The sequence below is a fragment of the Ochotona princeps genome, chromosome 31 (genome assembly GCF_030435755.1).
Source record: "Ochotona princeps isolate mOchPri1 chromosome 31, mOchPri1.hap1, whole genome shotgun sequence".
NCBI lineage: Eukaryota > Metazoa > Chordata > Mammalia > Lagomorpha > Ochotonidae > Ochotona > Ochotona princeps.
The window spans coordinates 11,734,078-11,760,185 of NC_080862.1; the positions used below are offsets into that span (position 1 = coordinate 11,734,078).

Sequence of the window (26,108 nt, forward strand, 5' to 3'; positions counted from 1 at the left end):
ATCATCCAGGGAAGGGGTGAGGCAGCTGGGCTAGTTAGACTCTTCTGAGCATCCATCAGTGGCAAGGAACACTGTTCTGGGATGGGGGAGTAACAGTCACTGGCTTCCTGACACTTGTTTTGTGTGCAGGTACAACAAATGGCAGAGACTGGAGGCAAATCTAGATGTTGGTTCTGGTTGGTGATGGTACAAAAACGGCAAAGTGGATCCAGGAGGAATGGATAGAACAGAGTATGTGTGATTCTTTGGCACTCACAACAACCCTTGAAGATTTTTGTAAAATGAGGAAGGAGACTCAGAGAGGGAGCATTATACCCCAAGTTAGGTATAAGGTCCACGTGATTCCAGCAAGCATGGCTATTCTGTGATCTAATGCAAGTCTGGTTGCAAAAAAAAAAAAAAAAAGTGATGGACTTACTGTTCCAAAAAAAAAATCTCCTAGCACCACGTACACATAACCTGATTAAACCTAAGTCTGGGTTTTTCTGAGGTCTCACTGGGAAATTCAAGAAAAGAAGAAGTGGAAGGCACACAGAGCTTCCCTGCAGAGAAGACCCGGTAAGGCCTGGCCAGTAGACTCCCCAGACACACCGAGGAGTGAGGGGGTTCTAAGAACAGGAAAGGGAGCAGTGATGTGGTCATGGCCAAGGGAAGGGTCGGTGACGTATATCCTAGATGTCTGGACAAGCGTATAGCTTGAATGGAAAGAGTTCAGCTCATCTGTGCAGAATAAGGGGCCCAAGAATATGCGAGAGACGCTAACCCGTCAGGGGCGGGGGGATGGGGATAGGGGAGTGATGCTCTGTCACCCCTCACACACAGCCCAGAGCAAACAAAGGTCACAGTCATGTCCGTCTCTGCAGGAGCCATTGGGAGAGGGATGCAAACTTCGCATGATCCCCCTAAGACAGAGAGTGAATTTTGCTCCGTCAGCAGGAGGGTTCCACTCAGAGAGATCCCACCCAATTGCTGGGTCTCCTCCCCTAATTCCCTGGTGCCTGAGAGAACACAGAAATCGTGCATCGAAGCAGGCCTAGCAGAAATTTCAATCCCAACTTGTTATTTAGAACCATAAACATGTAGGGAGTCCCAATAACACATACTTTGTCATTAGCATTCTGTCTTCGCTTAACTGGGATGCCGGTACACCTTTCTGGCCACCCCAGCACATTTTCATAGAAGGGATGCCACTACTGATGGACATGACACCTGTGTCTCCTGGATCCTGACACTCAGATGTCCCGTGGCTACCATATGGATGGTAAGGTATCTGACTGATGGTCTACTTATCAGATCACTCTTTAGCTACGAATAGGTCATTAATACCAAAGTGGGGATCTTAAATGAAAGAGACCTGCATCGTGGCAGAGCCAGTTATGTGCATATGGGAGTCGGTTCCAGTCCCAGCTGCACTGCTTCCTATCCGGCTTCCTGTTAATGCACCGGAGAGAGCAGCAGAAGTGCTTAGGTCACTCATGTGTGAGGTCAGGATGGAGTTCATGGCTCCTAGACTTCACCCGAGCCAGCCCTAGACTGCTGCGGCCACACGGGAAGTGAACCAGCACATGGATAACATGGATCTCACTCTCACCCCCGTTCTCTTGCTGTCTCACTCCCCCTTTCCAACAAAATATTTTTCTTAAGAAAATGTTTCAACTCTTAAAAAAGAGACCCTAATCACCAGAAAAAAAAGAATCCGAACATATTTTCCTTCAACCTAGTAAGAAAGAAACTGAAAAGGGGGACTAAAAGTCATTTTTCCAGAATTAATCAATCCAGCTAAATTTTACCTTGATTTTGATCAGAAGCGACTGGGGGTGGGAAGGATTCAAGGGGATGTTAATAGAATCATCCTGTCACAGGATGACATGAAAATGTGACAGTGTCTCAGCTGGAGAGTCACAGGATTTTTCCCCTGCCTGAGTAGCAGCCTTCCATAACACTGGAGGGGGGAAAAAAATACAGCATCGAAATGACGTGACAACATGGCACACTTCGGTCACTCTGTTTTGTTGGGAAATGAGAGGGAGGAAACGCACACTCGTGGGTAGGACACAGAGCTGATTTGGTTTTTGTGGTGTTTCATTTCGCTAAGGCTGAAGTCATCCCAAAGTGGCAGCTTTCCCTGCCTGGGCTTCGAGGCCCGTTATCTCCCCTGCTTCAGCTGGCCTCAGAGAGAAGCAATAATGTCTTGCCTATTAATAATCTTGAACTTTTTTTAGGTGCCAATTTTATACAGATTTTTTTACCCCCTCCTTCTCTGAAATATTATCTACCTGCCTACGAAAGTTCATCTTCTCTACTCAATGGACCTAAAAATAAACAGCTTTTATCATTGGGACCACAAGGTGCACAACTCGGTCTGGATCCCAGGCAATGGTTTTGCTTCTCAGCCCATCCCCTAAAGCAACCTAATAGGGTTGCTAGGTAGTGAGAGCTGGCAGTCTCCCAATCAATCCCACACCTCTCGGAACCTGTGTGTTCATGAATGGCTTCCTACAAAGAAGCTTTTAAAGATCCCTGCCTTCCCTCCCAGACCATTCTATGGGCTAGAACTGCATTACGCCAATACAGCTTTATTTATTTATTTGACTTTTAAAATGACTCATTCCCCCAGCCTACGGTCTATGTCACTATTTTAGAGCACAACATTACATGCCAATCTTTGTATTTCCAAAGTAATAATTTGCTGAAATTACCTAAAATTGAGATGTACTTAAAATTGCGGATGTTTGGCATGCACTGGTTTCCTTCTATATCTGACTGAGAAAAATCTACTAGGGATCTATCCAGTCATCACGCCAAGTGCTGGAAATTCCATGCTAAGGAAGGCCTCGCTCCTAAGTGGAAGGTGGATGCCAAACAACCAGAGGAATTTCAAGAGAAATGAAAAGTAAAAAAATCCCCTTGATGCTTTTGTGCATTTAATATGTGTTTGGGGGGCTTTCTTAGGACCCACGTGATGGAAGAAATTCACTTCCGGCAGCAGAAAGAGCAAGCATCTAGCTTCCAAATCACGCACTACAATTTATCTGCGCCCCACTAGGTATTAACAACCAAACCCACACCAGCCCTTATGCATTCACTGGCCCCTTCAGAATTTTACAGTAATCCTGTGAATGTTGTTTTCACCCACTCTAAACACTGGATCGTCACATTTTCCCCCCTTCTTCTTCTTCTTAGAAAAACTCTCAAATATTCCAGCAGCTTTTCTGAAGGGCTGGTGACTCCAGTCTATCCGTTAACAGGAATGCCTGCCTGCCACCACATACAGAACACAGTCAGGGTGTCCCTAAGCCTGCTCACGTAAGAGTAGAAAGTCACTCACAGGCCTCTTAACATTCAAGAACATGACTGGGGCCTGCACAAAGGCTCAACTGGCTAATCCTCCACTTAACAAGCACTGGCATCCCATATGGGCACTGAATCATGTTCATATTTAGTTGTGTATCTATTGATTTTGTATTTTACATGAAGATTGCCTTACAGCCTTGAGAAAATAGATCTTAAAAAAAAAAAAAGAATATGACTGGTGGATATGTTTCTGCAAAATATCCTTAGCCAAAAGTCTTTCCTCAAATGGATAGATGACTGCTTGCTTTAGATGAGGGGAAATTCATGTCCATCTAATGACCCAGGAGTCTACACAAAGCAACAGGTAAGCCAACAGCCTTGCATCAAAAGTGGTCACACTGTTGCTAGACTCTAATGGTCACACTGTTGCTAGACTCTAATGGTCACACTGTTGCTAGACTCTAATGTAACGAAGGGCGTCTCCTTACAAAACCAGAACCTAAACACACAGACAGATGTTGACACAGGAAAAACCACAAAGACGGATGCGCTGTGTACCAGCAAGCTTGTAAACACCAAGGAATCCTGGAAACCACTGAAAGCTACAAAGAAGAGAATGAAGATCCTTTCACAAAGCCCGTAGAGAGAGCAGGGCCCTGCAGACACCTGGATGGTGTCTGGTGAGAGAACACACTGGTGCTATCTGACAACACACAGTTTGCGGTAATGGGTGTCACAGCCCTAGCAGCCGACCACAGAACCCACCGGCCTTCAGATGTGATGCTGGTACATTATGGTGCATGCCCCAGGATGAAACCTAAGGCATCCCAGGCTCATTTGATCTCCCACATCCTTCCTGGTATAGGAAGGCAGGCCTGGATTCTCTCTCTGGCCTTGCCACACTCTAGATGATTCAAATAAGCAATTAATCCTTTGGGTTTAGCTTTTCCGAACTGTAAAAGTAGGGTGAACACCATTTGCCTGATAGGATCACCGGGAAGACTCTGGATGAAGTGACTCAAGTACTCTGTAGAATTTTGGGGACCCACAGAGGCTAGCTAAAATTGCCGAGGATGTTGGAAACGAAGCTGTTGCTTTCCATCATGAAGTTGTGTTCGTGAGAATAGGGGCGGAGCTGGGGATGGCGAGTAGACTTCTAAAGGGAAGAGAAGCATGCTGGATTTGGCCTTGCTGACACCACACACACGCACTTAAACACACGCTCTTTGGAATTCATAATTAAAATATCCAACAGGAGAGCCTGATATATTATGGCACACGGAGACAATGTCAGGTAGGCAGGGAGCAAACACAAACCTTGACTGTGCTGATCCATGGGGCTCTGGGGAGGGCCCATGCCCGGATGGGGAGGTCGCATACTGGTGCCTTTCATGGATCCACAGTGCATGTCGTCCACAATCCCTTTGTCATGCATACTCTCGATGGGCTGAGATACACAAAGGAAATCCATTAGAAACCTGCTTGGCCAACAACATTTCTCTCGGGCGATTAAACATCCCACCCCCAAAGTCCTCAATGGGTGGGTGGCACAATCGTTTCCTACCCAGCCTACCAATTTTAGACTCCACGGGTGAGAGCCAACAGGGGCAATGCCACCACCATCTACAGTCAAAAGCTAAGATTTGAAACAGTTGCATGGGGGAAGGAGTTGTATCCAAACTCAGCAATATGCAGAAAGTTGAACGAGGTGCACAAACATGGGTTATTCTTCCATACCCCTATAGTGTTGTCTTAAAACCTGCTATAACCCCGAGGTTAGTTTGAAGTCTGAAGGAAGACCATCTGAAATAGCTTTTCAGAGATGATTTTGTGTGTGTGTGTGTGTGTGTGTGTGTGTTGACTGCACGTGCGTGCACACACACACACACACACACACGCATGCATCACTGGAGGGAAAGGAACCAGGGAAAGTTTATAAGTTGAAACCAGAAGGTTCCATGGCAGCTGGCAAGAGTGGAATGGATCAGGCAGGGCCGAGAACAGGGGTGAGCGTTGGAAGGGAATGGAGTAGGACACAGCTGAAGCCTGCTCCAGAGAGAGGAGGACTGTAGAAAGTTTGAGACACGGTCTGAAAATAACTAGTGAACACTAGAGCCAGATCCACAATTTGAGACCCAGCATGACAGGCGTGCAATCAATAGCTATTGGATTGCCGTTAATCCAATCCAGAGTTGGACGACGGAGCATGTGTTTGAGAAAGGAAAAGCCCAGTCCTCCCCCAAAAACTGTAATAGTGATTTTCAAAGCAGTCGGAGAGGAATATTTCCAGGAGTTTATAGAAACCAAATGACTTCAAGCAAGAAAGTCTGAGTGTTGGCAGTTTCTGGAGAAAAGAAAGTTAATTTCTGCAGAGTCAAAAGCCTGTGCTTGAAAAGAGGGAAAATTTACCATAAAGAGGATGTTCAGAAGAAAAATGGTAAGAATCTGGCATTTTAAAAAAGTCACTGAGTCTGTTAAACAGTAATAACAGGGAGGAAATCAAAGCCATGCGACAGATGCGTTCAGGCCACTTGTTTATTTATTCCCAGTCACGCTGAAAAGCAAACAGTGGAAGCTCAGAAAGAGAAGGGGGGGGGCAGGACAAGGAAGCCAGCTGCCAGGAGAAAACACTGGAGAAAGTGGACACATCTGGTCAGCAGGTGTGGACAGGTCTCCATGCAGGGAGGGGCTGGACGGGAGGAAGAAAAGCAAGAGGCCCAAAAATGCTCAACTCAAAACTTGCACTGACCAAACGGAGCATCAGGCTGGGAGGAGATGATGAGAAAGTGAGAATCCAGCAGGTCTGTAAGAACTCAGAGGGGATGGTTAGAAGAGATGAAGATCCATAAAGACCGTCCAGGAATAACTCTCATTTGAGGTGAGGTCCTGAACACAGCTCCCAAGCTGATTTATCCTTCACATGGGGTAAGATGTCAATCTCTAGACAGCGTCCCCCGAAACAAGAGGAGGAAAGCAAGCAGATTTGTTTCTCTCTCCACTGGACAGGCTCAAAGCCTATTTTTATTTCAAAAGGAGGAAGCGAACTTGGGACGCACACTACAGAGAACTCCACCGTAGATGGACAAGAACCAGCTTCGCACTCCTCAACACAGACAACAGGATGGACACAAAATAAAACAAGGCAGCTTTACACACATACCTGTGCAAAGGCCGTGCTTGTGCTGAACGTGAGAAAAGTCAGCTGGGAAATGCATTTATATACAACAAGCTCTGACCGTGTGAGGGAAGCTGGGGTCATCCATGCTCTTTTTCCTCTATGCTTTTCTTACTTTTCAAGATAAGCACGGATGGGCCTCCTGGTTTGAACATCTGCCCCTCCCTCTCCTCCTCCCCACCCCTTGCCTCGTCCCCCCCTTTTGGGAAACTACTCAGCTGTTTTTTTCCACTGTGGTCACATGATTTTACTTTTCTACCAAAAGTGCATAAAGTGTAAGATTTCTCCCCCATTGCCCTCAGTGCCTTGCTCTTTTCATTCTCTAATGGGTACAAGGTGGCATCTCACTGTGGTTTTTATAATGTGTGCTTCCTTGATGGTTAGTGAACAACTTCTCCTATGTTTTATGTTCATTTATTTCTATGATTTGGAGAAATGTCCAAGTCTTTGGCCCATTTGTTTTTATTGGAAATGCAGATTTTCACAGGAGAGACAAGAGAGATCTCTCATCTGCTGATTCACTCCCCAAATGGCAGCAACAGCCAGAGGTGAGCCAACGGAGGCCAGGAGCTTCTTCCAGGTCTCCCACATGTTTACAAGGTCCCAAAGCTTTGGACCATCCTGCACTGCTTTCCCAGGTCATAAATAGAGAGCTGGATGGCAAGTGTAGCAGCTGGGACCTGAACCAGTGCCCATACAGGATGCTGGTGATTATAAGGTGGATGTCTAACCACTTAACCCATTGCACCTGCCCCCTTCTTGGTCCATTTATAAAAATAGCTTTACTTATTTACTCCCTTATGTATGTATGTATGTATGTATGTATGTATGTATGTATGTATTTTGAAAGTTCCTAATGAGAGAAAGACAGATTCATTCATTCATTCGAAAGAATGACAAGAAGGCAGAGAGAGAGAGAGAGATGACAGAGATCTTCCATCCACTGGCTTACTCTCCCAACAGCCTGAGTGGAACCAGGCTGATGCCATTGGCCCAGAACTGCATGGAGATCTCCCATGAGGGTCAGAGGGACTCAAGTGCTCACGTCATCATCTGTTGTCTTACAAGTGAGTCTACAGCAAGCTGGATGGAAAGCGGAAGTGGGGCTCAATCCCAGTGCAGGAGCTTAACCCACCGCTCCACACTGCTTCACCCTCTCTGAGCTCTGATGCCCTTAGTCTTAAAACTGACTCCAGGCTGTATGGAAGGAGAGGGAAGGCTTGTTCCTTTCTGTGGTCACATTTATGTGCCCAACTCACAACATCCACAGCTTGTCTACCACATACATTGGGCTCTGCGGTACCTAGACATGGGTGTAGACACTGTGTTCTCGATGTGCGTGTGTGTGTAGGTGTTTCTGCATGAGTGGATGAGGAGTATGCACAGACAGTAAACTGAGGATGGTCCTCCTGATGCAGGTAGACTTTCTCCTGGTCATGGAGGCCAGAACAAAGATGCAGAAGCAGGGAAATGATGCTTTGTCTGCCTGCCTGCTTTAGCTGGGCAACCCACCAGTCTTCCCGGCCCTCGAAATGGGATGTGACACTTTTGCTGTCTTACCAGGCAAACTTTTGGGGTAATGCATACTTATAGATTGTCTTTAGCTGCTCTCTGCTTCTGTGCAGAGGGCTGTGGGAGACCCTCTTACTACCTCAGAAGGCCACTGTTTCTTTTTTTGACTCCTCTCGCAAAGGCATAATGCCAAACTGGACCAAGCAGATCTTCCCCAGAGCAACATGGCCAACATGGCCATGTCAACCGGGAAGATCCTTAAAAATAACCCAAGTCTAGGAACACAGGGATGGACCTGCGGCTGTGGAAATCAGCCTTTCCCCGAGTCAGGACCACCTTGTTCACCAAGAGACAGCCATGTCCACGTTAACAGTTGCTAGCAGACGATCTACTTTCTATACTGCCCTTTTTAAAAAAGACTCTACGACAGGACCCTTACTTTTTGGGGTCTAACAGGTTACGATGAATGCCAAAAGTTGGAGGGAAAACACTGTCTAACATTTCCATTCACGGCTAATGTGAGCTGCTGAACAATGATTGGAAAAGAACACAGTCCATGCGCGACAACACACTCACGTAGCAGGCCAAAATACCGTCAACGCACAAATTACAAAATCTCCACCTTGGAACTACATACTCTAAGTATTTTCACAAGCCAGCATGCGATCTCCATGGCTGTTAACAGTTGCAGCAATACCAGTACCTGAAAACATCCCTTTTTAATAATATACAATATCAGGCAAAGACGTACGTCAACACAGGGAAAGGAACTACCAGGAACATGAACCATCCAGGACCCAAAAGCCAGAACCCAATAGGAGACTCAGGCCTTACCTTATGCATCTGATGCATGCCTTCTTGAGGGAAGTCTGTTGACCCCAAGGCTGGCATCGGGTGTGAGACGCTTGGAGGGCCGGGACTTGGTCCCATCATGCTGTGGACGGAACCCGGGGATGGTCCTGGTCCTGGACTTGGTCCAAGAATTGGTCCGGGGGAGGGTCCAGGCCCCGGTGAGGGCCCCGGATGGGGCATGGCGCCAGGGTCTGTGGGCGTGGACATCTATTCCTCCTGTCCCCGCCAGCCAGGCAGAGTGATGCTAAGTTGGAAAGCAGACAAAAGAAGAGGAATGTTTTAAACATGATGTTAAGATCAGCATAAAACCATTGTTAGTATTGGATGGTGCCGTTTCTGTAACACACTTCAAACAGCCGCCTGTCTCGTCCAGATGTTTGAGTGACTGTGAAGTATATTTGTTCGCCTGAAGTCTTTATGAAGTTCACTTGTTTAAATACACACACACACACTAAATGATTCCCCCCAGAAAGACATAAATCATCTCAGATACAAAAAAAAAAAAATGTCTCACTGGAGAAACTCAAATTTAACACAGAAGCAGAACTCTAAACAAGTCTGAAATTTATTACTGGAGTCAACAGACATTCTGGGCTACTCCATGCTTTGGACCCCTTGTAAGTCATTAACCCTCAAAACCATGAACACAGCAAAATCTTGCCAAAAATATCCATCCAAGATTTCACTTTCAGAAGCGAAGGGGCACTCAAAAACTTCATGGGGCAATCTAGGTGGTCAAGAGCGGAAAATGTGACTTCATACATTGAGAATGGAAGAGAAGTCTGGAAGAAGCAAGAGCTAAGAACAATCGAACACAGGCTGAAATACCCATGCAATCCCCAGCTGAGTCACTGAACACTTGTCCTCCACAGAACTGAATACAAACGGGGTGTGTGTGTGTGTGTGTGTGTGTGTGTGTGTGTGTGTGTGTGACGCAGCTGGACCGCTGGCCAGTGAACAGACATTTTTAGGGAGTCTTAGCGTCCCACAAGCACTCAAGCTGACCACGTGAGGCAGAATTCGCCCCTCAGCTAACTAACCGAAGCAGTGATGGTTTGGAGAGTTCAGGTTGGGAACCTGTCCCGCCTCACTCAGGTCCAGAAACCCTCAGGGAAAACTGCCTGCGATCAATGGGTCGGAAGCAACGACAGACACGAGGTGTACAAACCCTGGCCCCTCGACTCTGTTCCATCAGTCACCCATTCCAGGCTCCTTCATCATTCCCACCTGGCAACTGCCTCTTGGAGCGGGCACAACTGAACACAAGCCCAAATGAGGGAGCCAAGGAGCCCAACAAGATGGCCGAATACCACACGTGACAAATTGTTCTGCAGCAAGGGGGCATCTTGAAGGTACACACCAGTACACACCAGTACACGCTAACATTTTTTTTTTTTTGCTAACGTTCTGAAATACGGAATGAGATGCCTCCTTGTGACGTACGTACTTACTGCTTATGCAGAGTAGACGGAATCAGGCTGTGGTGGGCTACTCATCCACCGCAGTGCGTCTCTTTCCATTACGAAGGGAGACAGCAGTGACAGAAAGAAACCCACAAGGGCTGCATGACTAACGGCTACTTCTGCCTCTCAGCAAATTCCAGAAAGGTACCCTCAGCACCCCCCAAGGAACACACAGCAAGAACTCAAAACCTGATGCACTCCACTGCCGAGGAAACTCCAAGGACTGACAGTTCTTCATGGGGCTGGCTTGATTTTTACCAGTAAGAGCTAGTGAGTAACCAGAGCCGGAGTCCTGTTATAAACCAACCTCCTGAGGACCTTTTGATAAATGCAGGCTCAAACTGAGCCTTACGAGAAAGGCTACTCTGGGGTGATGATAAGCATGGGGCCCCAGAACATGCTGTTTCTGAAATAACAGGAGGGCAACCAGGCAGAATTAGAACCTTGAATTCACTAGAGAGCCAAATGTTATTATTCTTTGTGATTAACAAAGCAGGTGAAAAGTAACTTTGGGGGGGGGGAGTGTGGAGGAGAGCTTTCCACCCCCTCATACACACACACACACACACACACACACACACACGCTCAGTAAGCATCTTAAACTCAGGAAGTTGACGTCAATTTAAGGGGACTATAAATTGTAACGGTCTTTCATGGACATCAGCAGACACACCCCCTTTATTTTTGTAGTGAATAAAAGGAAATTGCTTACTTCCTGTTCAGGTTTTCCGTGAAGGCAGCATCAATGGGGATGATGGTAACACACATACGTTTGAATCCAAATGCTGAAGTTCATTTGCAAGATAGTCCTGCTCCACCAAAGATTCCATTTTGATTCATACCAATCCATAAGGTCAGTGTCCACACATATTATCACTTTCATTGGGAAATCTCAGAGAATATTGTCAGCGCTTGGCCATCTCAATCCCATTTAAAAAAAAAAAAACGCTCACCATTTTTCATTCAAGGAAATGATTTTTAAAATGTTTTAGGAGATGGGGAAATCCTATTACAAAGGAAATGGAAAATTGCAGGCATATAAGCAGAATGTTGTTACAGACACCTGTGATAAAAGAAAGCACTTGCGGACATGGATTTCATGAATGGGTCTGATTGAGATAATGGCTTTGACTAGTACAACTGACCACCACATGAGGAAATTTGCCCTGCGCCACACAGCCAATGAAGCTGGATGTGCAGACTCCAGGCTGGGAGTCCAGAGACTCGAGTTCTGACCTGGTGGATACTACCACCTCTGGCACTCTCAGAAAAGTGACTTTTCAATCTGGTCTGGAAATACCTCAAAGTTTCTTTGGAGATCTCCCCAATCGAACTGCTGGACTCAGAACCCTAGCCAGGAAAAGACAGAGGACAGAGCAAGTCAATCAACCACCTCAGCTATATGTTGACAGTGAAATACTGGGCAAATGAAGACTCTATGATGGACTGTGTCAATCAGTGGACGACCTCATCGAGTGAAACTGGCAGCGATTCATAACTGGAGAACTATTAAAACCATTTGAGCAAGGATCTCAGAGCATGCTCCACATCCGGGACTTTGGGGGGTGGGAAACTGGGTGGGGCTTCTCCGTCAACATCCCCCTTTACCTCAGATACATGATGGAAACAATATGGACATAATACTATTACCCACTTCCCTATACCCCCTGAACCTTTTTTTTTTTTTTTACCGTAATTAACTATGTAAAGATTGTCAACAAAAATACAATAAAAAAAAAAGCATATTGGGAAAAAAAAGTGACTTTTCTTCTGGGGTCACTCAGCTTCTTCTAGGTTCAGGGACCTCAGAGGTCCCCACCATCTGTCTACCCAGCAGGCTCAGATCCAGCGGTCACCAGAGTATCTCTGAGACTTTGAGCCCGTAGCACTTGCTAGAGTTCACTGACAGACTTCCCTGGCAACATTGGGACTGCCAGGAGTGTGCGTTGTGGCGTGGCATGTTAAACCTCTGCATGCATCCTGCCAGAGCATCAGTTCAAGTCCTGGCTGCTTGGCTGCTGATGCAGCTCCCTGCAAAGACACCTGTATGCCCATTCAACGTCTCCCTCACCAACCTAGCTGACAGCCCCGGGAATCCTTGCTCCTTTCTTTCCTGTCCAAAGCACTAAAGAGAAGAGGTAGATGGAGTGGAGATGGGGGTGGCAGGCACAGCCCGCAGGGGTTGGGGTGAAAGGGCTCAGAGAATCTTGACAGGGCAATGGGGGTAGGTCAGTCCACAGGATGGCTTTCCCAGCCTATTTCTATTTCCTGTGGGGAGAGAGAGACTTGAACCATTACCCCAAGCACGACCTGTTCCACAATGACTAACACAAAGCAGAAAATGTGCCTGGGGGAACAGTGCAAAGGAGCGTAGCCACCTCCCATACCCAGGCACTGCTGGGAGCATCCCTCTACCTAGCACCAGGACTCCCTGAGGGCCAGATCTCTGTGTTCTTTGGCAAGAATGTTTCAGCTGGAGACACCCAGTCTTCTCTCTGTCCTTGTGAAACAGGGAGTGTGTGTTTTCAAAAACAGAAGACCCACCCCCCCACCCACTCAGCTTCCCACCACTCCCAACACCACACTGTTCCTGCCTCAGCCCCAATCTCCAAATTTTGTCTGAGCTGAAAAACCTCACACACCCATCTGCATATTAAAAGGAGTTCAACTTCATGGGATTTTAAGGGTCACCACCCCAACCATGGCAACCAGGATGCAACCTAGGCCTTCCTAATTGCAATAGGAGGTACTGGAGACCCCCACACGTGCAGCAACACAAATTGTACCTAGCAGAGCTTCACGTAATAATTTTAGTGACTTGAATATGAGAGATGTGTTGTTGTGAGGGCAGATAGGGACAGCATGGCTTTAGCCAAGGCAGGACTGTCACAGGAGAGAAACCCCACAGAGCAGGTAGAACTTTCTGTCTCTATTCTCCACTCAACATGGAGCTGTTGCTCCAGACAGCTAAGTTGTCTGCAGGGATGGAGAGGGTTTTTGTTGGTTTCACTCGAGCCCAAGCAATGGACAGGGATGCATGCGAGGCAGAGGACAAAGGAATACAGCTGGCAACAAGGGTAGACAGCGTCTTGCGAGGACTAAGAGTCAGCTATGAGGATGTAGACAGAGACGCGCAGAGGAGCCCAAGAGGAAAAGCAGATGTAGCCCCAGTCTGCAGAGGTCAGTACTGTTTAACCAACCCCCCCAGAGCACCTCTGTGCTCAGTGTGTCCTCCATGTACAACAAAGACTGGAGGGCTGACCGCAGGACTCAGAAAGTTGCCAGAGGAACATGAAAGACTTGGCATAAATCATAACAAGAGCCGAAAGGCAGAAGGTTCTACAAGATAGCAGGAGGGAGTGGAGGTGTCTGGCACAGTCAGAGGGTGGGAGAGACATCACCTGCAGCTTGGAAGGAGGTAAAGTGCAATGGAGAGACATTTCATTGAGGATCTGAAGCCAAAGAAACACTCTTGCTAGCCACACGGGGAGCATGCGGAGGCCCACAATCCCTGTTAGAAAGCTCCGACTGACATCATGTAACTTTACAGAAAGATCTGGGGGTCTGGGTTGAAGGTGAAAGATCGAGAATCAAAATGAGGGGCAGCCTACATCGCTGAGGATAACTCGGTCTTTTTAAAAGTTGTCTGGCTCCTACTGGCCAACGATAACGCTCAGGAGATGGTGAAGATGATACAGAGTTCTTTCCATGTCTGTTTGCTCATTCAGAACATCACCCCTGACCTGAAGGGCTGCCCCTTGCTTCCCGCATAGCTTTCTCTAGAAACAGATTGATAATTTGCCCATCAATAGTAACAACATGCCCAGAACTGGGACACAGGCACTGCTACTCCTAAATGGGGGGATGTGGAATGGGGAAGAAGAACAACTGGGCAGATGAAGAGAAAATTCTCCTGCAGATTTGTCTGAGAGGTGGTGAAAGATCAATAGGGCTCAAGCTGCTCCTTGGTTTAAGACTTTAAACAATGCCAAGGATGATTTGTGCCACAAAGAAAATTCGCCCTGGGTTGAATGTTCCGATGGCTTTATCGCAATCTGAAGTAAAGCACCCAGAAACATTTCCTCACCATCTCATGATTATTCATGCTAGTTTTCAAATTTGTTTCAAAGCCAAGGAGGGTTTTTTTTTTTCCTCTTTTAACAGCTGTTGGATTAAAACTTTGTTCACTGGGCTTCTGTCCATCTCACAGAAATGAAGGAGGAAAGTAGGACGCATCTAAGCTGTAGTCCTCCCTTTAACTACACTGCCTGGAGGAGCCACCCTGCCTGCACCCAGACCCGGCAAGCACTCAGTCCACCAGCAGACAACAGCGCAAGCTCGGCAGGCTGGGGAGTGCTCCCCAAGTCCCTGGCACCACCTCCACACTTGAACCCCAGCTCTTCACAGTGTCACCAGCCACCTACCCCCTGCCAGGAGTTTCCACCCGAGAGGTTCCATCTGTGACCACTTCAGAGAGCACTCAGAGAGGAGCCCAGGGATCCTCCAAGGGGAGAACGTTTTTTAATATCTTGTTTTCAGACGGCCTGCAGCCCTCCACAAACATTCAGCCACTGGCAGTTATAAAGGTAATTGCCAGTAGCCATCACAGACAACCATTCCTGCTCAACTTCAGCTGGACCCAGACTAGCTAGGTAACTAGTCAGCGCAGAAGTCACTCAACCAAAGCTACCAAAGCTAGTGGCATTCTGAACCATGTTCATGTGTGGCTATGACCATGTATTCACCCACACCTGTGCTTTCCAGGTTACTGTAGCTCTCCCACAGGGCAGTCTTGTTTTAGCTGCTATTAAGAAACAAGGATAGTGATTTCCTATCCTGTGTGCTAATAATTCTGCTTAGAATAAACATAACAAAAGAAGAGTCTGAAATACATATTTCTAAACAAATCTCTGGCTCCTGGGGCAGACATTCGGTTTTGTAATTAAAAAGCTGTTGGGAGCACCCATCAGCAGACATGTGGGCCAGGTCTGGGGGCGAGGTGGGCTGAACTAAGCTCCAGCACCTATGGGTGTGCAACAGAACCAGAGAGGATAGGGCACAGACTGGGTTAGACCGCATTACATGATGCCAGATGCAAAAACCGGGGGTGGGGATTGCCCTGGTAGGAGTTATTGGGGATTTCTTTGACCAGGTTGTGGTACCCACTGGTGTGCAGGAAGTCCAGGCCTATGATGGGCTGGGTAGGGCTAGGCTGAAACACCCATCAGTACACATGAGAGATAGGGTTGGGGTAGAACTGACCAGGCAACTCCATCCAACAGTATGTACATTAGCTGGTGCAGGTGACAGACCAAACTTGACCCTGTACTAGCTGGTACACACAAAAGTTTGAGGTCACCCCAGGCAAGGTTTCTTGGGGAACTCCCCAACTAGATGGCTGGACTCAAACCCCAACTACAGAGAAAGTGACAAGATACGTGGTCCAACCTTGTAGTGCACATGTTAGGACTGGGCCTCCTCAGTTGCTGATGCTTATGCAGTAGACAGCATGCCCAGACGCACACAGGAAACATGGCAGTCAGATCGTCTAGGCCAGCAGAGGACACTGAGTACCTCATCAGAGGATGGAAAGCAGAACAAGTCAGAACACACTCTCCTAGCCAAGCTTTGCAACATGTTCCTGGGCCTGTGGATACACTAAGGTGGACCTGGTCAGCCAACAGCTCTAGGCAAGATTTTCTCAACCCTGGTTCAATGAAGCAGACAACAGCTGAGAACTACCAACATGACTCAAGTAACACCCTTGAAACATTCTTCCCCACACTGGGGTCTCTAAGGCATCCCCAAAGCACCATCCCTTATCCCCAGGTCTGCTGTAGTCTGGCAACAGTGAACATCCCGGCCCTCTCCTCTGCAGACAAGAGAAAAACAAAACCAAAACCAAACAAACAAAAAACGCTGAAACATTTGTCCCACCCACCTTTCTCCATACTTTGACCCCCCCATCCTAATGGGAGACCCACGTGCATCCCTCTCAACTGTGTAAACAGTATTAAAACTAAAATGTATAAAAACATTAAAAAGTATAAAGGGGTGCCCACGTGTTGTATCAGTGTGCCCCTCTTCAACTCCTGGCTGTGGTCCCTGATGCCAGCTTTGTGCCAGTGCGGACAGTGGGAGGCAGCAGGCAACGGCTCACACACTTGGATCTCCACCATTCACAAGGGAGACCTACTGTTGTGGCTGCATGCTGGAGGCTGCAGCATGCAATTAGGAATGAGCCAGAGGACGGGAGTTCTGTCTGTCCACCTCTTCTTGACTTTCAGATAATAGTTGAGCATTAAAAAAAAAAAAATGAAATAAAAATAAAAGCCTTCTGGACGAAACGGCACACTTTTTTTCTAAGCAGTAAACAGAACCATCACGTACTGAATGAACCGAGGTTATAGGGCAGGCTGTCTTTAAGATGTACGACTTCCCCTGGCTTTCATTCTATATGGACTTCATCAAGTTCACGGCAATTCAAACAGTGCAAAGGATGGAGCTTCCTGCCACCTGCTACAATGGCATCCCATGTGAGTCCCCGCTGCTCCACTTCCAATTCAGCTCCTTGTTAATACACCTGGTAGGCGGGCAGGTGCTTTGGGCCCCTGTCACCCACAGGGGAGAGCTGTATGGGGTTCTTGGCTTTGGGCTTCCGCCTTGCCTTTGCAGCCACTGGGGGTGTGAAACAGTGATGAAGTGCTTCTATCTCTCCTCCCCCTCTTAAACCTTTCAAATAAATATATTAATCTGTAAAAAAATAAAAGCATTTTTTTTTAAAAAAAAAAAAGCCATTGTTGAGCTTCTTATCAAAGGTCCCTTTAATCATTTGAGTTTCAAGTTCCTCGCCGACAAAACAAACGGTAGACAGCAACCAACTCCATTCTTACAAGGAGCAAATAAAACAAAGACCCTTGTGAGCTCCGGAATAGAAAAATGCAAGATCCTGTCACAGCTTCAATTTCCCACCCTGGCCTTGAATTCACAGTTTACCAGCTTAATCTAGACCACTACTTTGTTTATGGTTCCCTTCCTGAAGACTTCTAAGGGTCAAGTTTCCACTACACACTGAACCAAACCTTTATGGCCAAGTCTCTTCTATACTCCGTGACTTTATCTTCTGAAGCTACTCCCTAACTGGAACCTCTACCCCTACAAGCAAACAGGTATGCTGTTCTTTCCACACCTTCTTCGGGCTGGCTCCCTGGAGTCATCAGCACCCATTACCCATCCTCCTGCTACACCCTCCACCCCAAACTCCATTTCAAACACTCTACCTGTCTCATCAACTCCAGACAGCTCCCCCAGAGCCTCCAGATACCACACGTATGAATGCAGTTCATCATTCATTATTTATATGTCTGAGTGTCCCAGCATACAAATACACTCTTTGAGACATTGTGTGTATGTGTAAGTATTCAAGTACATTCTTGGGAACTATGCGCAAGTGCATTCTTGAAAACGACATTCATTCTCCATGAAAGATCATCTTCTGAACTCTGCTTCCTGGCATTCTTTGCAAGGCAGCAAACCACACAGTTGGCGGAAAGAGTTGCAAAACTATGATGCAGGCGCCTGGTTCTACAGCACAGAGCATCAAGATGAGAGAGGGCTTTGCTGGTGGGATACTCAAGTCCCAGGTGGGATGCCTCACCTTGTGGTGGCATGGCAGACACTGGAACATGCCATGCTGAGCAGGTGAAGAGATGCCCTGTACTAAATAAGCAAGATGCAATCAAAATACAATCTTATGGAATTTCCCTTGGAAAACCTGTAAACCACCAAGTTATAGTCCTTTGTACTTAAATCCATTTTTGAGCTTACTCAGCAACCTAAAGATACAAATTAATTTTTTTTCCAATTTTTTTTTTTAATCTAAAAGGCAGAGGTTGTAAGAGTCCCTGCCCAACCATTCACTCTGTAAATGACTACCGTGGTCTGGGCTGGGCCAGGCCCAAGCCAGAAGCCAGGAGTCAGGGATGTTTATCCTCATCTCCCAAGCAGCTGGCTGGAATGCAAGTTCTTGCTCATTAGGAGGAGGGTAGGGGGAAGCAGAGCAGAGACCCGAACCCAGGCATTCCACCAGGGGATGTGACTGCATCATCAAACACCTTACACTAACAAACGTCAGATGCTAACTCATGACTTCTGAACTCAGAGCTTAAAAAAGAGGGAGTCAGACCCGGCACGATAGCCTAGTGTCTAAATTCTTGCCATGTGTGCGCTGGGATGCCGGTTCATATCCCAGTCACTTTACTTCCCATCTAGCTCCCTGCCTGTGGCCTGGGAAAGCAGTTGGGGATGGCCCAAAGCATGGGGCTAATGCGCCCACAAGAGAGACCTGGAAGAAGCTCCTGGTTTCTGGCTATGAATCTGTTCAGCTCTGGCCATTGCAGTGTCTTTGGAAGTGAGCCATCAGACAGAAGATCTTTCTCTCCTGCTCTCTGTACATCTGCCTTTCCAATAACATAAATAAATCTGATTTTAAAAAAGGGGGACCCATAACTACATTTAATAGAATTAGAACTTTAAACTTGTATTCAACTTCTGTGGAGTTCACTTACCAATTTATACACAAGGGCCAGCCCTTGCTGAAAATAGGTCAGTTTCGGATAGGTTTCTACAACAACAATTACTTGTGCAAACTGTAGATCATATACTGGTCTAAGACTTGTCAATCTGAAATAGTACAGGACACTGTGATATTTTTTAAGTGCTTTAAATTATATAGGCATATAGCCTGACCATAATTGTCTGAATCTCCTGAAAGTCTCACACATGGAATTATTAAGTTCCTACAAGGTCCTCAATGGCCAAGTAAGGTATTCGTAGAGGCAGACATCCAAAATAGGTATTACCGATGGCAGAAATCAGAAATCTCTTACTCCACTGGACCTAGATCCAGAGAATCATTCCAAAACAGAGATTCACAGGGTGTTTACAACCAAGCTCCAAAAGTCCCAGCCACTTATCTCCTGAATTTCATCAGCTCCGTTATATGCTTTGCTAAGGTATAATTATTCGAGTACTTTCAACTGTATCTTTAAAACTTTTATCCCTTTAAAAAAAAAAAAAAAACCCTCTTTGGCATATCCTAAACTCTTCCTAGGAAATAAGTTCAATTAACATGAAACAGTCAGGAAATGATATAAAGCTACATTTTTTTTTTTTTTGAGCCCAGGTTGCAAGATCTCATCTAATCGGTGGAAAATATCTTGGGCACCTAAGTAAACCACTCTAGCAGAAAAGTTTCAGACTCCGTTATTCCTTAGTGAGTACAAAACTGCAAATTTCTCTGCAGGAAAACACACACACACACACACACACACACGCACAGGTCTTTGTCTCCTCCTTCTCTCTGTGGATCCATCTTCTTTCCAATGAAGGATAAACAGATCTTTAAAAACACACACAACCACCCTAGGCCTTCCAGAACAACCTACTCCCAAGACCAGCGCCATCCGTATTTGTTGTGTCCAACTACTTAGGAAATGACCCAAAGCTTGATGAACCAGCCACTTCTCTAAGAACACTTCCACAGATGATGGAAAAATCAGTAGCTCTCTCTCCCAACGCCCAAACACAAAGCTCTCAAATACAACATTTAGGATAAAGGGATCAATTTTAGAAGTCAATCCTTCTGCCAGAAGACATCAGAGTACGATTTCTTCCTGGCAGGGGAAATTTTCTCATCTGGCCAGGAGAATTATTCTGAGAGAGAAGGGTGGTTGCTAAGGGGTTTTCTAAGGTCATGCAGGTTCAGCAACTAACATCTAGTTAACTGCATTACCTAGACATCATGCAGGCCAGACACAGTAGGAATCCAAGTTGGGATGGTAAAAGCAGGTCCTTGGCAAGGCTCCCTCTGCCAGCTCACGAAGGCTGGCTTGGCAAACAGTCACCCACATTTACGCGGTGACCACTGGGTACGTCACCCAGGTCTTATTTCGCTGGAGTATCCCAAACTTGCTGACCTAGGGGACTTTGACAAGGCCTTGTTTACAAAGGAAGGCTTCTAAAAGGGGGGGTGGGGAGGGTATAACCAAACACAAACACTGCAGGACAGTACCCACTTATATAATTCATGGAAGGTTCTTCCTTGCTTCAACACACAATAAGCTTTTAAAACGCAACGTTAAAATACCACAGGGACTACAAAGAGTAACATCAAGTATCTCCTAGGGAAAAAAAATAAAAAACACGACTGAGAGCATAATCAAAAGCGAAAAAGTTTTAAATTATCTGCCAAAAGTGTCCCTTTCTTAGTTATACTCTGTCGCCAATCTTGTTAACAGAAGAATCCAAGGATTAACAATGTAGCAAACAGAGCTACTTTTTAAAAATCAATTCTAAGCTTCAGGTGTTGGTCAAAGCACTTTTCTAGAAACTTGATGAGAAATGCTCCAAAAAAAAAAAAAAACCACTTTTAAAATGAATAAAAACAGAGATCTGAGACGGCTTTGAACAAGCTCTTGCAGTGTGCGTTTTCTGTGCAAACCAGCTGGGATGTGACTGGTCTAACTCCGGAGCGCAAGGCTGCACAGAAATAAGTTCTGCTTGCCTGGCCCCTCAAGGTTCCCCAGATCACAGACTCCTGATTGATGTAGAAATGTTTTTTATCAATATGCAACCCCTCTCTCTTAAAGCCTCCTGTGTGGGGAGAGGGGGGTGTTTTTTTTTCCTTGGCCTACTTGAATCTCCTGGACCTAACAGGTGTTTCCAAGCAGGCTGTTCTGAGTTGTCACAGAGCGGGTTAAAAAAAGAGACAGAGCAAACACGAAAAGGACCACCCTATTCCTATTAGAAAAAGTGTCTCATTTGCATGACAATGTACGACCTATGTGTCAAACCTGCCACACCTCTTAAAGCAAAACACCAGCCTTCCAGGAGTAGCCTTCCAGGGGTCAGCCTGGGCCTGGAAGCTCTCGGGGGGGAGGGGGGCTGCCAGGCCCCCCTTCCCTGGAATATTTGGTGGCATAGATTACTACCAACATTTGAGTGTGCGTGTGTCAGCGGCCCTCCGCGCACAACGGTTTTTCTCTTCCTAGACATCACACTGTGCGGTGTGGTTGGATAGGAATTTTCTGCTCCTCACTCCAGGAGAGGAGGCTGTCACTGTTTCTGGAAACCAGACACGGAAATCAAGTGTAAGCACTTTTTTTTCCCCAATCCTTTGACATGGCAATGCGAGATTTCACTCCGGTATCAGGAGGTTTATAAGTAACCACTCAATGCCAGACGCCTTCCTTAGCTCTAATGGGACAAATACAAAGGAATACTCGCCTTCTCCAAGGACCAGAAAGGGAGACAATAGTGATACCTCTCCAACAACAACGGAAAAAAACCATTAACTCCGGTGGTTGTGCTTTCCCCCCTCAAAGCTCCAATCCCCACGGCTTCAGAAGGAGGGACAAAAGGCATCAACCATGAAAAACTCTTCCAAAAGTTACATAAACAAAGGCAAGGAGCAGCCCAGTTATGGGCTGTGATTGTACCCATGTGCTACTGACATTACATAACACCGGCTGCAGACACGGAATAAGAATCGGATTCTGCTCCACACGCCCCCGTCCCCCAGGCCCCCCACTCCCAAACCTCCCTCGAGAAAGATCCTAACGCCTGCCAGAGCGCATGGACCACTCTGGCTCTTGAATTTCACCGTAAATCCGGCGAGACTTTGCAGGCAACGTTTAGGCCCAAAGTTTCAATGCCCAACAGCCTCCAAGGCGCACACTGCACGGGACCTGGGGTGGAGGGCCCCACCTCTCTAATCCCTCCCAGCCACCTCCACCCTGTGGGTCGCTGGAAAGTTTTCCACACCGTGATCGGAGGGTCCTTTTGCCCTGCCTGCTCGTCTGCGGTAGCCGGGTAGCCCTGGCAGCAGCGGCTGCGGAGGAGGAGGAGGAGGAGGAGGAGACCCAGGCGCAGGCTCCTTACCTGGGGGACGCAGAACAAAAAGGGGACGGGGGTGGGGCGAGGCACGGGACCCGTGGAGGGAGACGAGGCTGCAGGGAGGACGGCAGGGAGCGAGTCTCGGAGGTGTTGCAGTCCTAGGCCGGTAACGGAGCCCGCGGCCCGGCCCCAGCCACGGCTGCTGCAGCTTCCTCCCTCGCGCGCGTCATGTCACGGCAATCAAACATGTCTGTGTGCGCTTCGCTGCTGTGACTTCCTGATTCCCTGCCGCTCGCGCACGCACACGCACACGCACACACACACACACACACACTGAGCCCCTGGAACACGCCGTCCCCGCCAGCTCTAGCCACCAGCCCTCCCTGGTCCTCCTGGGGCTCCCGGGGAGGTGCTGGCTTGGCGCTCACCACATACATACACACACTCTCACACTCTTGCAGGCCCCCTCCCAGCCCTCCACCCCATTTAGCAGCCCGGCCAAACTTTTTTTTTTCCCCTTCCTGATCCACATCCAACTTCCCTCCTTCTCCACACTCCCCCACCCACCCACCTCCTGCAGCAGCCCCTCCAGCCCCGCTGCGCTCACCACCATCCACAGCAAACGGCAACCCTGAGTAATAATAATAATAATAATGCAATCGGAGCGGAGGCGGGGGCAAGCGTGCACACACTGGCAGGAGGCGATTTCCCCTGCGGGTACCGGAAACCGGCGCGAGTGACCCACGTCTCGGCGCTGGTGTCCCTGGAGCCCAGCAAGGCTGCACCCCGCCCTGCCCCGTGCTGTGCAACTGTGCCAGGTCGTGGGGCGGGGGGGAGGCGAGGCCTGACGCCGGGTATCCGAGTTGCAGCTCGGCTCAGTGTGCGCCTGCTGGTCAGAGGGCACCCAGGGGCTGGAGCTCTGCATATTTCAGAAAACGCATCCCTAATACCTTTGCAGATGGCATGGCCGTGTTTTTGTAAGGCACACACGGGAACAGGCAAGACGGCCGGATCTCGGGGAGGGTATGAAGGGAGAACAGAAGCAGGGCATAAACCAGGCTGGGATGGGAATGAGGCAAACTCGAAAACAGAGGCGAAGGAAGGGGTGCGTGTCTCCCCGCCTCCCGCCCTCGTCACCCGCCCGCCCAGCTCCATATCCTTCCCACCGCAGCCCTTCCCCTTTCCTGGCGGACGCCACTGCCGCTGGCCCGGGTGTGCACGGGGTCCGGTTTGTGACAGTCAGGCAGAGAGGATTATCTGGATGGCCGCCTTCCCAGCCCGAAGCCGACGCGGTGACTCTCCCGGGTCCCAGCGCGCCCTTAAAGATCCCCTAAACATCCCCGGTGCCCCACGGCCGCGGCTCCTGCGGCAACCAGCCGCAAAGCTCAAGAAAACAGACCCGGGGAACGGGAGGAGGGTGGAGAGCAACATTGAGGAGTCTGCCAGGCACCTCCGATCTCCTTCTTTGGGAGGTCTTTAGTCCCCCGTCCCCAACAACACGGAGTCCCTGGAGCCGGACAAGTGGAACTTAAGTACTGGAATCCCCGGACCGCCAGGCACCCCCAGGGGACAGGCTGGACGCCCCGCCGGTACCCTGGCTGCAGCCCTCGGGACAAGTCCTTTTTTTGCCTTACAGGCCTGCTGACCCGTCCCCGCCACAGAGGACGTGGAAAGTGGAGGTGACACCGCCGAGCCCTGCACGCACCAGCCCCATTGGCAGTGGCTGCAACCTCCTCGGCGTGCCAGCCCCGGGCTTCTTCCCAGCTGCGATTGCTTCGCCGGTGCCGCAGCCGCAGCCCTTTAAACAAATCCCCGGGCAGCGAGTGCCAGCCGCTCGCCCAGGGGCTCCTCGCCCTCCTTTCCCCCACCCCCCCAACCCCCAGGCCGCCTTCCAACTCTTCCGGAGAGAACTGTTCGGCAAGAACGCTCCCCTCTCCCGGTTCTCAGCCTGCCTCTGACGCCCCCAGCCCAACCCCCCAACCCCGTTGTGTAAAGGGATGGGGACACGGCCACCTGGCCAAAAGCGTGCGTGCGTGTGCGTGTTGCAACCTTGAGTTGGCAGCGCATCCCTGGCTACAGACCCAGGGTCAAGGCTGTGATCTGCTGCGATTTCTTTTCCCCCCCTCCTCGTCCTCCCCCTCCCTCGCCTTAAAGTAGTCGTTATTGCTGTTATTATTAGAACAACAAGGTTCGCCTGAAACTTTCTGCTCTCTTCCCCCCCAACCCCCAGCCGCCCCGGAGCTGTGGGTAAACCAATTCCACCTGAGGCCCGAGAGGAAGAGGCGGGCTCTTTTCTCTCTCTCTCTCTCTCTCTTTTTCTCTCTCTCTTCCCTCGCCCTAGAGGGTTGTGACGGTTGGCCCGCCTGTTTGTTTTGGTCCCGTGCGTGCCACAATACATAATAATTAGGGGAGATAATGACGGGCGGCGCGGTACCGGAGGGGTCTGCTTGCGCGCCGCGGCGACTGCGGCGGGAGGCCGGAGGGAGGAGGAGGAGGAGAGGGAAAGCTGTAAGTTCTATTTACCTTGCTCGCGAGGAGTGTGCCGGCTGCAATCTCTCCGCTCTGAGTCACCCCCGAGTACAGCAACGCAGCGCGAGAGAGGGACTAGATTATGAATATGACTTCATTGATGACAGCCGTCCCCTCCTCTTCCTAAACTCGGGCTCCGCCCCCGCGGCCCACCCTCGCCGCCTCCACGGGCGCCGGAAGACGCGCCGCAGTTGGCCCCGCGCGCCGCTCCTCCCTGCCCCGCCGGGCGCGGGTTGGCGGGACGCGCCTGTCACTCGGCCCCGCTCAGCGACTCCGGGAGCGGGAGGAGAGGTGGGGGAGGAGGGAGGAACGGGGATGGGAGGGCGGTGTGCAAGAATGTGCAGCGAGAGACAGCTTACTGTATGCGTGGATGCGTGTGTGTGTGTGTGTGTGTGTGTGTGTGCGCGCGCGCGTGCCTTGCCTGTCTGCAAGGCGCCTCCGGGCTCTGCTGGCCGGGCTGGTGGCCTGGAGTCCAGAAACTGCGCAGGACGCAAACCCTGCTGGAGTCGGGCGCCCCTTCGCCGGTGCAGGGCGGGCGGGCGGGGGTTGGGGTGTCCTCCCCGGGTAGGGGTGTGGGGGTGAGGGATTGGCGGAGAGCGGCGAAGCGAAAAGGGAGAGCAGCCGTAGTAACCGCGCGCGTAGTAGTTAGGTTGGGATATGCGGAGAAGGTGCTAGAAATTTAACAGTGCCTCCGCTTGCCAGTGCAAAAGCCTGCAGGGGGAAGGGGGTAAAAAAAAAATAAAAATAAAAGGCAGATGAGGGTTAGGAGTGGAGGAGGGCCGCGAGAGGCACCAAAAGCTGTCGGGGGCACCGGGTTGACTCCGAAGGAAACGGGCAGCGTGGAACTGGCTGAAACTTTTCTCCCCTACCCTATCAGACCTCCAACTCCAGGCTCCCATCAGAAAATCTGCTCTCTTCCCTCCACCCCCCCTCCCTTCCCTCAGTTCTTCCCTCCTTCCCCCACCCCTCCCAGGCAGGCTGGCTCAAAGCACTAATTCTGTCCCTTCTTCTATGCCAGCAAGGGAAAAAACAGCTGGGAGGCCTGGCGCCGTGCAAAGCTGTAAGCCTGTCCTGACCCCTTTGTCGCCTTCGTGGCTCAGGCAGCGGCGGGCGCCCCTCCCTCACCTGTCAGCTTCCAGCAGAAAACTCCAGCAAAGGTGCAGCTGCAAACTCCTCCGAGGGGGCAGGGCGGGGTGTGGCTAAGGCGTGGAATCTGTGAAGGATTACAGAAGCGGACTGGACTACCTCCTGGGATGCCAGGGCAACCTCAGCCGCTCTCCTCCCACTCCACATTTAAGACCAATTAAGGCAGCAAAGGCTGACCAGCTGGCTCATCCCAGGTGTGAGACCTCTGCCGTTTTCCTTTGCCATACAGTATTTTGGGCCCA

At 49.2% G+C, this 26,108-nt stretch overlaps 1 protein-coding gene across 6 annotated transcripts in view; it reads right to left on the reverse strand.

Annotated features, from left to right (window-relative positions):
- Positions 1–24,801, reverse strand: part of SMARCA2 (SWI/SNF related, matrix associated, actin dependent regulator of chromatin, subfamily a, member 2) — a 168,736-nt gene extending 143,935 nt beyond the window's left edge. Inside the window, exons 1-3 of one of the 6 annotated variants that reach the window (XM_058657292.1) lie at positions 24,715–24,801; positions 8,816–9,077; positions 4,612–4,741 (exon numbers count right to left, since the gene is read on the reverse strand). In XM_058657292.1, coding sequence (XP_058513275.1) covers positions 4,612–4,741; positions 8,816–9,040 — 355 coding nt within the window. In that variant the 5' untranslated portion in view covers positions 9,041–9,077; positions 24,715–24,801. Of the gene's footprint in view, positions 1–4,611; positions 4,742–8,815; positions 9,078–10,060; positions 10,081–22,236; positions 22,459–24,714 lie in introns of those variants that run through there. The other 5 variants (XM_058657291.1, XM_058657294.1, XM_058657297.1 and 2 more) reach the window with 5 other exon arrangements.
- Between the last annotated feature and the right edge of the window lie 1,307 nt (positions 24,802–26,108).